Consider the following 14,153-nt stretch of genomic DNA (forward strand, 5'->3'; position numbering starts at 1 on the left):
GTCCACTTAGAATCCAACTTGGAAATAATTTTTTTTCTTTATTGATATTGATTGTTTTGAAGTTCAATTGGCATTAACATGCCTGTGTTTTAATTTCTGTATTAAACATGGCCGTCAAGCCAGGATCTTGATGGTTTATTGTGGGTATGTTGTTTACATGAGGAAATCTGTGTTACAAGTTAAGCAAAAATTCTAATAAACATTTAAATTTTGAATTTAAAAATTTTTTGTCTTGCTTTTACATTAATTTTACATTTGAATAGCCAAAATTACAAATTTCAGTATTATCAATGAAACGTAATTAATCTTTGTTAAAGCTATGATTGTTATTGTTCCTTGTGCCTGAATGCTTTCAACTCACTTGATATATTTAACAGAAAAAAAACTAATACAAACTATATATACACATTTAAACATTTAGTAAGTGTTTCAAACTGTGGCTTCTGATCAACAATAATCCCTACTTGACATTGAAGATCCATGCACATTGCGATGTTGATGCTAAAATGATATATTCTGCAGCCATATGAAGGCATCTTCTTCTACACTGAAGTATCAGCTCAACTCACCGGTCTCCAAATACCACAGATCTTTGCAGCAAACTTGGTTGTTCCAGGCTTTGCGGTAACCATCTCGTCCACTCCAGACATACAGCCTGTTGTTTATCGCCACAGAACAGTGTCCGGCTCTAGCCCTTGGGATATTATCCTCGAGAGTGTCCATCAAGATTGTTTCCCAGGACATCGAGTCTGAAAGAAAAAAGGTCAAGATCAGTCATGATAAAACATATAAGCTCTGTTGTGAAACATAATAAGAAGGGCCGGAAAGAATCTTCTGACTTCTTTATTATTTCCGCACAGATTTTTTTTAATTATCTATCGAAGATTTGAAGAGTATAAAGACTGAAAACGTAAATGAATAATGTAAAATGTTTATTTAAAGTTTAAAAGGAAAACCAATCAAGTCAATTAGAGAGCTTGTATGCCAAACAAAGCTACAATAGGACTCAAAGAAAATTCAGAAAAAAAAATTACTTTACAAACTGTATTATACATTTATAATATCTGGCCTATGAAAGGTCTAAAGTCATAAAAAGACTGTTTATTGATGGACGATTTGTTTTGTTCCGACAAGTAAATGTCATGTTTCAAACTGCAAATTTTGATATCTTTAGATCAGTGTTTCTCAACTGGTGGGTCGAGCACTGAAAATGGTCGCGGAGTGTGTGGACAAAATTACAACAAAAGTTAATTTTTTCACTCAATTTGGCTTATTTTGAAATGTGTGCACGACCACCCTACCGTTTTACATGTGAAATTTAATTTAATTATAGCAACAAATGTCGAAGCGCAAGTACAACCCGGAATATGTAAAGTATGGATTTACATATATTGACGACAAAAAAAGACCTAAAGCCTCAGTGTGTCATAAGTAGCGAGGTGCTCTCACAAGAGAGCACAAAACCTTCTAAATTAAAACGACATTTAGAAACCAGACAACATGTTTTATTACCAGTTCAGTTTAGTTCATGCTAACTGAACCTTTCCTTACCCTAACCACTTTTTACAGTATTTGTCGTTTTGACTTTGTAATATTTCTATAATTTCATATCTTTCTTTAAATGACAGCAATAAAATATTGTTTATTTGTAAGTCTTGGTGATTTTCTTATGATTTATCTGTCATTACTTGTGTATGTAAACAAATAAATACAAATTAAGTATAATTCCTAAAATTGTTTTATAGTTCCTAAAAATTTGGGTCGCGGCTTGATGACCATGTAAAAATGTGTGTCCCATGGCCTAACCAGTTGAGAACCCCTGCTTTAGATATCTCCAGCTTCGAAGCTGTCTTTCTCAATGAGCCACATTTTTCATCACTACCTTCCTTCTCGACTCTGTTATAGAGCTAAGCCCATACTAAAAGGGAGTTTCTGGCAAAATACATTCTGTAATTAATTCCTATAATGTTGAAGCCACAGTGCAATTAAAATGAAAATGGATGGTGAATCTCGAGATAGAATTATCAGAAGACATGTGGCAATCCGTTTTAGAAAATATTCACTCATCTTCAATTTGTTTAAAACAGAGTAAGGGTGCGTTCACACCTGTAGCTCGATTCTCTTGTTCTGAAACAGGGATTAAAATTGTTACAATGTTGCTCTTTGTTCTTGGTGCGGTTCGCTTTCACACGGCAAAGTTTCTAAATGGATCAAAATAGCTAAAACAAGTCAAGTGCAGGTAAACTCTTCTCACATTGGTCAGAGCTCCCGCTCAGCTGTCATGCATTCTTATTTTAATTTATGGTAATGAGCAACAAGATCTTTACTCTTGAATGGTGACACCCAAAGACATTTTCACCAAATATAAATCAACAAATATATAAAAAAGACAAGACTCTCATGCATAGCCTTTGGCTAAAATTATGCATTACAGACTTTACATTATAAAGAAAAATAACTGATTAACCAAAACTGCAGTTTGGTCAATTTTCCTAACGGATAAACAGCTCTCATTAATAGTTCAGCATGCTTTCACTTTCGTGTCTGACATGAAACACACATTTACCGGTAGGAATGACAACCTGCCCTACTCACAATTCTCTCTTCATATTGTGATATAGTCCTGGTTCGTTAGTTTATTGGATCATTTTGCTTTCTCGCTACAATCGATCCGCTCCAGAGTTCGTTTCAATCGAGCCAAGACCTCCTTATTCAGGCTATCTCAGACCGATTGTTTTGGCACGGATCCGAGCGCAACTGCTGAATTCACATATGCCAAACAAACCACACTAACTGGGGAAACGTGCCAGGTTCAGAAACAAAAGTCTAGGTATGAAAGCACCCTTATACAATTTAAATAACACACAGATTACATTGGTCCAAAATGAAACTAGCTAAATTTAAACCAATTAGAGCCTAATTGTGATCGATGTAACGTTGAGTCAGCTCAGCCATCTCAGATGTTTTGATCTTGTTCAAAACTAAAGGACCTCTGGCAGCTAATACTTAAATTTCTCTCTGATGCACTAAATACTAACATAAAACTTTAGAACATAATTTTTTAAATATTTGGTATTAAACAGTCCTCATGTTTTAATAGAAGTAAGATAACTGTGATTGGCTTTGCTACACTTTTGGCTAGAAGGTAAATATTGCTCAAATGGAATTAAAAATTTCCCCCAACCTTTCAGCTATGGCTCATTAAACTTTTAAACCACTTGACCTTAGAAAAATTATGATACACTGTAAGAGGTTGTACTGATAGTTTTGTTTCAGATGTTTCAGTTTCAGTTGTTTTAGATCATGTAAGACGATGGACTATTCATTTATTTTAGAAGAGCAGAAAACTCCTTATTATGCAGTTTATATAATTGTTTTTTCCTTTTGTTTTGTTTTCTGTTACACATAAAAAAAAGAAAGATATCTTTCACTTAATATTTATATTTCATTTTAATATTATTAATATATTTTTATAGAAACTAAATGTATATGTGTGTGACAGGTTTTGTTTGTTGTCTAAAAAAGGAAAAAGTGAAGAGCTATTTGTACTGCATGTTTCATATTCAACATGTTCGATAAAAACATTGTTGAGAAAAATATATATTTATACACATTTGCATAAGTAAATACTATATGTGAAATGGAAGGATCTACATTCTGCTGAAATCTGAAAGCCTACTAATAAATGAAGGCAGCATTTTAAGGCAGCATCAGAAGCCATTCTCCTAACCCCATATAAAGCCTTCTGCATTATATTTGACTCAGACATATGCTGAGCTAGTGCTGTGCTGAAAGACATCATCATGCATTGATGACAGTCAGAGATATCTGCATATAACTCCTTTGAAGATATCTAGGTGATACATGGCATGGAAGTAGATTACCCAGATTTAAGCAGGCCAACGTGTTTGTGCACTTCCATTCCTTCTCGTGTGTTGCTACTTTGACGTCGTCCATAACCAGAGGGACCCATCCACCAAACACAAACATCCTAGAGAAACAAGACCAGAATTAGAACAAATAGTCAACATGGAGGACATTCACAACTATTTTACTTCTGTGACAAAAATTAAACAAACAAAATGTAAAGAAGTACTTAACTACACAACTGAGCTTTTGATTGAGCTTTTTGAAACAGTTCTTTGATTGTACTTGGGTTTATTTATTGCCACATTTAGCAACTTATGGCTATTCCATGGCAAGATAAAAACATATTATACAATGTTAACTTTAGATCTCAATGATACAGACTTAATAAATAGTAATAAATACAATTTTAAATAAAAAAATTTTTATATAATTTTTCAGTTTGTGATAACTTAAAATTCTTCATTTAAAACATTTATTAAAGTGCTCTTTGTTTTCATTTAATAGTAAAATGTATATTTATTCACTCATATTTTATTTATTTTTATTCAATATTAAAATACATAAGCAAGAGCAGTAAACAAAGAATTTAAACACCACATAAGGCAAGGGTTAATTACAAATTTCTTACATTACCACAATAGCTAGTCCTTATAGTAACTAATAAATGAATAATAAATAGTAATAATACATGAATAATGCTTTAATCTCCACTTTAATGCTGCATATAGACATATGCCAATATTTAATTATTCAATATATTGTGATAATGAACATATTGCTATTATGACCACTTCAAAATATAGTAAATAATTAGTTATTAGTTAAAATTTTGGAGTGCTTTTTATAAGTATAGGTATATTCACATTGTATTTAATGTGGAGTTCATAACAGCACCAAATCATTTTTGGGTTAGCTTAATAGTTCGAAGATATGTTAATCTGACCTTTTACATACTGAAATATTGATAAAAAAATTATTTGACTAATTACAGAGCTATTGTACGTTAACAATGTGCATTAAAGATCCAAAAGTTAAGTCAAACTGTATATAAAGACATTACTGGTTTTTCAAGAATATAAAACATTCATTCTAGGGCTTCACAATATAGTTTCTACATTAATTTCATCTGCAATATTTACATCGCAGGATTTGCAATGTTGAGTTGAATTAAAGTGAATCAGCACAATAGAAAAAAAGTTTTGTGGAGTCGCTCCAAAGTTCAACCAAAACAGAGTGAAAGATTATCATTTGCATTTGTTTTAAGGTATTTCAAAAGACATTGAAGCATTCGGACACAAAAAAGTACATTTGTAACTTTAATAAACAATAGTTCTACTAAATCACTACTACAATAAGGTCTATGCAGTGTTATTTTACATTACATTTGATTATTCGATATCTGAAAACTGTTTGACATTCTAGAAAACCATAACGCTGTTTGTTTTACTCTTTTCTTTGCTCTCTTGTACTTATTTTTGCTTGCAATTTGTTTAGTATTTTATCATCTATGATTTGCACCCCTTCAAAATCAGCATAAAATCATCAGTATAAATTCTGAATTTCTTTCTAAAATAGCACTATTAAAACATCTGGTAAAAATGTATTCATATAGCAATACATAATCTCAGAAAATTTTAATTTTGCAATGACAGTAAATGTTCTGTAAATATGATGCAGCCCTAATTCGTACAATTAAATCATTAATTTCTTTAATCATTAAGCATGTGCAATTTTCAGAAGAAAAAAAAATCTTTGAAGAATCTATTAATCAGGCAAAACGCATATAAAAAAGCACTTTGTTTTTCGGAACATTCATACAGAACTGTTAAATTTATCTACAGTATTTAAGAGAAGTACATTATACGTATCTGTAATTACACAACCTAAAAAATGAACAGTAATCACTTTTTCAGTGATTAAATTCCAGCAACTAGTTTCTTTGTAACTAGTTACACACAACACTGCCCAATCATTTCCGATTCTAAAGACTAGGGCCGGTGTCCCTGCTGGGTTTAGCATCAGCTTGCCTCAGCACACCTGCCTGGATGTTTCAAGTACACCTAGTAAGAGCTCAAATAGCTTGTTCAGGTGTGTTTGATTAGGGTTGGAGCTAAAATCTGCAGGACACCGGACCTCCAGGAACAAGTTTAGTGATCCCTGGACTGGATCCTTACGTTTAAATAAGCTTGAGAAAGTTAACTCACTTGTTGGTTATAGTGGTGGCCGAGTGGAGACTGCGGGGTAAGGGTGCTGCACCACTTATGGCAGGCTTGTTCCAGGTTAAAGTATCTATAAAACAGAGCACACATTTATTTATACTACAGCATGGGCTTGAATTGATTTTTGCACATTTCTAAAGCCAACACTTTCTCTCACCGATGTCTAAAGTCCAGAGGTCTCCAAGACGGCAGCCACTCATGCCGCCGTAGATGATGAGACGAGACTTTTTGGAGGTTTTCTCTGTGTAGACGACAGCTGTGTGGCTCTCACGGGGAGGAGGAAGCACGCCGTATGTAATCGGGATGTCCCAGCCTGCTACATTAGACCCCGGGCGCAACTCCAGTGTGTAGAGGTCATTCAGGTATCTACGATCATATGCACCAAGGTTGTTTTATTAAGTAAGAAAATCAATAAATAAACAAATAAATAAAAAAAAACTAAGACTAAAAATATTGGTCAAAAACATTTTCTTTAACTGACATAAACTTTAAATTCACAATAAATTAAAAATTAAACTAACAAGTCACTGAAATCACTGAACTAAAATAAAATCATAATTATCAAAAACAAAGAGTAATTCCAGAGTTATGAATGTGACTTTTCCTGTAAAAAAAACAAATTCAAGTATTGGTTAACATTATATTTGGATACAATTCTATAACCTCCGACTGCTCTTAAAGATCAAATTGCAGCATTATACATTAATATTGTGTCTCCAAATGAGGCTTTAAGTGACCAAATTAGAGGAAAGTGGTTAAAGGACATTGGTACTGAAATACCTGATGAAATATGGAAGAGGCTCTGAGTAGAGTAAATGGACCCACTTCCTGTGCACGCCTCAATCTCATACCATTTAAAATTATTCACAAAAATCCTACTACACAAAATGTAAACTCTCAAAAATATATCCTTCAACTGATGAGGTGTGTGATCGATGTAAAAGTGACAAGGCAGACTTTTTCTATATGTTCTGGGCTTGTCAAAAGTTGAGTGACTATAGAGCACAATTATTTAAAACATTAAATTCTGACTTTAATTTAGAGATAACACCTGGTGTAAAGTTAACTATTTGTGATGTACCAGAAAACAAGATATTGTTGACAAATAAGAAAAAAAATGTTATCGGCTTCGCTACTTTGATAGCAAGAAGAAGAATACTACTTGAGTGGAAATCAGTGGCTTCACCTAAAGCTTCACTGTGGATGTGTAATCGGTTTTATATTTTAAATTAGAGAATATATTATTTTTTCATATATTTTGAAATAAGGAAGACTCTCTCCTTTATCTGATTTATATAAAGAAATCTGTGCAAACAGGTTTAACTGTGATCACCAATATGGTTTGGTTTTAGATATAAAGAGTCAATTGCAATGCTCATTTTGATTTGTCTTTTAGTCAACCGTGAATTTGAGATGCAGTTTTCACTTTGCACTTTAAGTTCTCTGACTTCACCCCCTTGCCAAATCAGGGCCACAAAGTGAAACGCGCAAAAACATGAAGTGCAAAGTGAAAACAGCATCACAAACTCACAGTTGAATACACGCATTCAACTCTATAATGTATACACAAATATTTTAGATTTTTTTTCACTGGTTGATTTTTATTTGCAATTGTTTTTATGTTTGCAAATTTTATTTTATCCTCTCAAAAAATTATTTTTGGCTTTGCGATTTTTAAAGATTTGCATTTATTTATTTTTGCTCAATACTTTATTTTTTGTTTTATAAAATGTTCTTTTATTTTGCCAGTATATACAGCCCTAAATTGACCCCATAGGTTTGCACAAGGTTTAGGTTGTGTAAACATTAAACTTTGCTCTGATCGACACTGGACACGTTCTTGTAACTACTGAACAAGAAATACTAAAACTGAAGAGCCAAGAGAGAGATTTGATTTTATTGCCATATCAGCTTCTCTGACTTTGCAAAAACAGATTAAATTTACAAACAATCATAAATATCACTTTTCTATAAAAAAAGGTATAGAAAAATAAAAAGGCATCAACAGCAATACATAAAATATGATAAAAACCTAAAACAGTTTAAGATTTACTTCTAATAAATATGTCTACCATTTTTGAAAGACATTTACAATTATTTCCTTTAAAAAGTCTCTTTATAATTTTCCAAAAACCTTAAAAATAGGGCATTTTGAAAGTATCTTTAACAGTTTGATTGCTTATATAAACGTTAAATAAAGATGGGTTCACAAAATAAAAACTAAACTAACAAAACCAATAAAGGAAAACTAAAACTAAACTAAAATTTACCGCAAAACGTAAAATAATATTGAAAATATAAGGTAAAACTATAATAATCTTGATAAACACCAACAACTGCATTTTGGATCTGCAGCTCAAACAACAACAAATGCACTTTGTATTTACCTTGGAATATTGTTTTTGGGATCTTCGCTGTCATTTGCCAATCCACCAAACAAGTAACACTTGTTTCCAACTAGAGAAAAGCTGTGGCCCAGACGAGGGCATGGTGGTGGGCCATTCTTAGGGGCTTTGGGCTTCAATCGTTTCCACTCCCATCTACTAGCCTGTTTGGATTATTTGACAGAAACAAATAAATCAATTACAAAACAATAGATCTGCAAATGAAGATCTAATGCAATGAAACCAACAGCTCAATTATTGATAATGGGCTATATGCACAGAGACTCGTAATTTTCAGCTTCCAGTGAACTGTCGAGCTATTTCAAAATCACAGTTTTTAAGATCTGATTTCTTTAAATATCAGTGACCATCATTGATTGACTGCCTGATTGATGTACAATTCAAAGTGGGTCTCAAACCGGACATGAAGCACTGCACTAATTTTAATTTTCCCCCACCTTTTAAATATGGGAATTTGTTTTTAACCAAGTATTTCCAATGGTGTTTCTGCACTCGTCTGCTACTGTCTTCCATCTTGTTTTATGCTTAAACAACTAAATGAATGCTATTTAACTGATTGTAGAATTACATTACAACATTACTGCTGTAAAAGAAGCTCATGAAATTGAAAATATTGACATAAACCTTTCAACGGTCTAGAAGGCTGAAAACACTAGCTCTGCATAATGCCCAATTGAAGACGAAGCTGATAGTCTTACTTGTAGTTCATACAGATCGTTGCTGTACTTCCCATACTCAACCATGCCCCCGAACACAAGGAGTCTGGTGCCATCACACACAAATCCATACGCAGCACAGCCGGGAGGAATGTCACCCCGGACAGCCGGAATAAACCACTGATTGGTGGCTGTTGGGAAACAGATAGTTGTGTCATTGTGGTTTTGATGAATACATTTCTTTCAGCTCTGTGTAGCAATGCACTATTAATTCTTCATTTCAGCACAGGATTGTTTAACTAAAACATTACATTTTTAAGTAAAATATACATTATATTAAATCTAAAATTTAAAAAAACTTATTCAGGTTTTCTGTGGGTTTCACAGTAGGGCTGGGCAGTATATCGAGTATCAATATGATTCCCCAACGCGATGGGTAACTATCCAAAATCGTTCATACGATATTGTTTGAGGCCACACGTGCGCATTCTGGGCAAAACAGACCACTCCAAGGTAGCATGCAAGCTCCGCTTTCACAAATGTGCATGTACGCAAATGAATGATTCACTCCATGAGTCAAACAAAAGATTTGTTCAAAACGAAGGAATCGTTTAAGAAAGAAACATCACTGACTGGACATGGAGGAACTTTCAGTGCCAATGTTGTATCTAAATCTGACCTTCCAGATAAATCTGACATCACACAGTGCCTGCAGCTGTCGCAGCGGTTTAACAAAATCCTTTTATCAATCATTTCTTCCGTAATTGACACCAAGAACGGACATAGAAGTCTTGTCAATTTGACAAGCAGTACCTGAAAGTGTTCAAAATAATTAAAAATGACAAATTGGGAGTAAATTATACCGCATTTCGAAAGTGAAACCACCTCATATTCACTGATTAGAAGTTCAGTATTTATTACACGGCGCTCTCTTCTTTACATTTACGTTATCACACATTAAGCTCTGCGTTCTGGTCTGTTATAATGACTGTTTACATTTATATGCATGATCAGCATTTCTGCATCAGCATACTTCTCACATCTATAGTCTATTTGTCTTCATCTCCTTATTTAATATTTAGTAAAACAAGTTTAGTCAAAACAAAAGAAAAAGTGTAGGATTTTTTACATGGAGTGAAAGACTTCTGCTTAGATATCTTCAATATGTGCACTGTTTATTAATTGGGCACAATACATGCATGTAAATGTGTAACTAAAAACATATACAGCTGATTTATTTTTGTTTATAAATCACACAACTATAGTGTACAGGATTATTTACAAAAGCACTGTAATTGTGACATAAAATACTGTGTTTTATATTTACATTTATTGTGGTGCTTTTCTATCCAACAATCTTTTTGTTGTGTTGCTATTTAAGTGTGTTCTTATTTTGCTTTGACAATGTAGCTGTTTTTTATGGTTCTGTTTACTTTGTTATTTGCACAACAGCACAGTCGTGCGGTGTGTAGTGTTAAGCAGGAAAAAAAACTGTAGTCTACTGTATTTATTTATCAAAAAAATTTGAATTTGAAGTCACACATTTTCCTAGATAACTGAAAAAGAACATTTGACCCTATCGGTTTACAATATGATGCCTGTTTTTCTAGGCTTTATTGGTGATAATGGTCAGGAATGTTGGCCTATTATTGCCTTTTTAGCATATCAGTAGAGGACAAACTAGCCAGACAATGCGTATATTGTTGAGTGGATTAAATTAAAAATGCCGTATTTCTTAGAAAGTAAATTTTGTTTTTGCTTTTATTCTGGTCATAATAAAAATTCGGTTGTCATTAATATTTTAAAAAACTTTAATAGGTTGAACCGTCCGAGATATGAACAAAAGCAAGTGATGCATCAACGTTTGATTTAAAGAACTTTGAATGGTTATAAAAATCCTAATAATCATTAAAATAATTAAGAAATAAAAAAAAAAATTTGTTTAAAAATCTTGAATGATATTAATAAGACAAGACGCAGTTCCAGAAACTTTTAGAAAGTATTATTACTGGTCTATAAATCTTTAAATGGCCTAGGAGCTCAATACATTACAGATATGTTCACTGAATACAAACCCAACAGATCACTCAGATCATTTGGATAGAATAAACTAGAAATTCCAAGAGTTCAGTCAAAGCAGGGTGAATCAGCCTTCAGCTATTGCGCCCCTTGCTGCTGGAATCAGCATCCAGAAATGATCAGATGTGCTCCAACATTAGGCACATTCAAATCAAGACACATCTGTTTAGCTGTGCCTTTACTGAATGAGCACTGAGCTATGTCCGACAGATCACACTTATGTCTTTCTTTTCTTTTTCATTCTTTTATAACCGGTTTTAATACATTTTAATCTCTTTTTAATCATTTTTATTGATTGTTTGTTTTTTATTTTCTTATATTTGTCTTTTTTATTCTTGTTTAAATATAGCACTTTGAATTGCCACCGTGTATGAAATGTGCTATTTAAATAGCCTTGCCTTACTTCTGTTTATCCATCTGACTTTACGGTCAGTGTCTTTTGACCGCCCCCAGTCGTTTTAAAGAATATCACAACAGCGAACCCATCAAATATAAAAGCATCATTCGTTTCATGAGGTGCACGCGCAGTCAGCGAAGGTCCGTGGCGCGGCACCAGAAGAAAGCATAGAGCCAGCTTAACATTTAACGGGGGCTCGTCCAGAATAATTTAAATTATAATAGCCTCTGTATGTCCGTCTCCGGTTCTGCAAAACTATAATCAGTTTCTAAATGAAAAATAACAAAACTCAATACATAATATCTTATACCACAATCTTGAAAACATATTCAACAGTATTTAACGTGTACTAAAATAACCAAAACTTGATCACATTATCAAACCTAACAAAATTTCTACATATAAAACCATTTTAAAACTATTTAAGCAGCCATTAGAGAAAACAGAATGTCGATATGGGGTCTATATACAACTATATACAAGGAAGAAACTAACTAAAAACACTAATGAACCAAATCAACTTGCATCACTTTTTTTGAAAACAAGTGTATTTTCCACACACACACACACACACACACACACACACACACACACACACACACACACACACACATATATATATATATATATATATATATATATATATATATATATATATATAGAAAGAGAGAGAGAGAGAGAGAGATTACACGCATCTACTTGAATGATGTTTCCAGATAAGCTTTGCTACATTAAAATTAAATTTAAAAGAAATTGTGAATTACTCTCCTCAATTCATCTTAAGTGTATTTACATGGCAATGCGGGAAAAAATTATGGGCGGGGCCTGTATGTTGTGATGACGTAGGCGGCGTTCTTTTTAAACCCGCCATTTCTCTTTGCATTTTTTTTTCTGGCGTGCCAGTTCCAGTGCTTGGCTAGTGCTGTAGCGTTAGCTAGTTAGCCGACACTTCAACACATAAACATGTTAACGCAACACAGATCAGTTCACGGTGCACACAAACACCACAAACCTCTGATGATGCACTCAAATCAAATGCACTGTCGTTAGCGCAAGCACAGCCCCTACGTAATACTGTGAGATCTACTGATGTACACAACTGTTATGTTTGTGTGCACATTCTTTAAAGCTAGTTAGCTTATGTAGCTGATCGCTTATGCAGATTTTGTGTAGCCGCTAACTGCGCTAATGCATTTAGCTAGAGACATTAATGGTATATCTTATCGGAAATGGATGCAAAAAAAGAGCTTTGTGCATTTGCATATACGCAACGCAATCTTTCAGCTGTCAAACAGCGTTTTTAGTCAAAACCAAAAAAACAAATGCGAACCCCAAGAAAAGCAAATCAGGCTAATAACATAGCTAGCTAACGTTAAATACAACAGGATCAACACATAAATGCCTGCAAAAAACAACAACACTGCGTTTATTACAAAATAATAGCATGCTCACCTGTGTTGTAAACGTGCAGCTCATCCACAATGCCTTCGTTTCCTCCGCCGAACACCACCATCAGCTCTTTAATGGCCACAGCTCGGTGTCCATGTCTCGGGCGAGGAACCGGGCCAGACCAGCCCAAAACCCTCTTCCAGCGCGGCTGCAGAACCGAGGTGCCTGAAGAAGCCATGTCCACTTCTCTAGCGAGACACAAATCCCACGCAAAGCGCTGATTTTAGTTTGAATCTCAACAGCATTCGTGTGTCAAAGCCCCTGTGCTAACTGGATTAGCCCGCTAGTGCTTGATAGCTTCGCGCGTGCTAACTAGGTCACCAAAATGCGTTGCACTTCTTTGCGTTAATATGCCAAAAAGCTAGTCGAGATACTTTTAAAAGCGGAGTTACGATTAATATTAGTGCTTACTCGGTTGTGGAATTAACAATATAAACCGGAATTAATGTTGGCCGGTTAGCATGTTAGCCGCTCAAATCTACGCGGACCGCCATTTTAGCGGCAAACAGACGCTTTTTATCACGACAAGAAAATAAATAGACAGACGCCGGCGGCTGAACGGACGCGGATTCCCGGCGTAAATACGGAGAGTATCGCGAAACACACAGCGGCACATGCAGGTGGACTCCTGTACATTTTTCTTCACCCCCAGTGCAGTTGACGAAGTGGGTTTGTTGTAGCTAAATGTCTGCTGGAGAAAAAGAAAAACGAGATGAAGATGTGTATGCCGCCATCTTGCAGAGGCTAGCTAAACGCTACCAGCACGAGAGCCTTGTTAGCTGCTAAGTGGCTAAGCTAACGCAACCAAGCTAGTGAATGGAAATGGGCGGGGGGAGTAGTCATAAATGGGTGTCGGAAAATAAAATAGTTTTTATCATACAAGCTATATAATAAAAGCTGCACTGATGTAAATAATAATGCATATAATTATAAAATAAAATGGACGGCGGAAAAAGTGTTGAAATCAAGCGAATGTTCAGAAATGGGAGGTGAGAATAACAATAATACACATAATAATTAATGCAAGTTAGAAATCTTTACATTAAACAAGCTAACGTTACTGAATAAAAAGGCTGAT

General features: G+C 34.2%; 1 protein-coding gene and 1 long non-coding RNA gene across 6 annotated transcripts in view; one reads left to right on the plus strand and one right to left on the minus strand.

Annotated features, from left to right (window-relative positions):
• The window catches only part of hcfc1b (host cell factor C1b), a 58,285-nt gene that overhangs the window by 43,092 nt on the left and 1,040 nt on the right, over positions 1-14,153 (minus strand). For all 5 annotated transcript variants that reach the window (NM_001128537.1, XM_087263636.1, XM_087263637.1 and 2 more), the window contains 7 exon segments: positions 570-749; positions 3,885-3,991; positions 6,075-6,159; positions 6,247-6,455; positions 8,477-8,637; positions 9,193-9,341; positions 13,079-13,263. In NM_001128537.1, coding sequence (NP_001122009.1) covers positions 570-749; positions 3,885-3,991; positions 6,075-6,159; positions 6,247-6,455; positions 8,477-8,637; positions 9,193-9,341; positions 13,079-13,253 — 1,066 coding nt within the window. In that variant the 5' untranslated portion in view covers positions 13,254-13,263.
• On the plus strand, positions 44-4,461 carry LOC147842562 (uncharacterized). The gene is made up of 3 exons (XR_015497587.1): positions 44-2,414; positions 2,479-3,269; positions 3,477-4,461. It is a non-coding gene; the product is annotated as an uncharacterized LOC147842562 (long non-coding RNA).

The sequence above is a fragment of the Danio rerio genome, chromosome 8 (genome assembly GCF_052040795.2).
Source record: "Danio rerio strain M-AB ecotype USA chromosome 8, GRCz13ab, whole genome shotgun sequence".
NCBI lineage: Eukaryota > Metazoa > Chordata > Actinopteri > Cypriniformes > Danionidae > Danio > Danio rerio.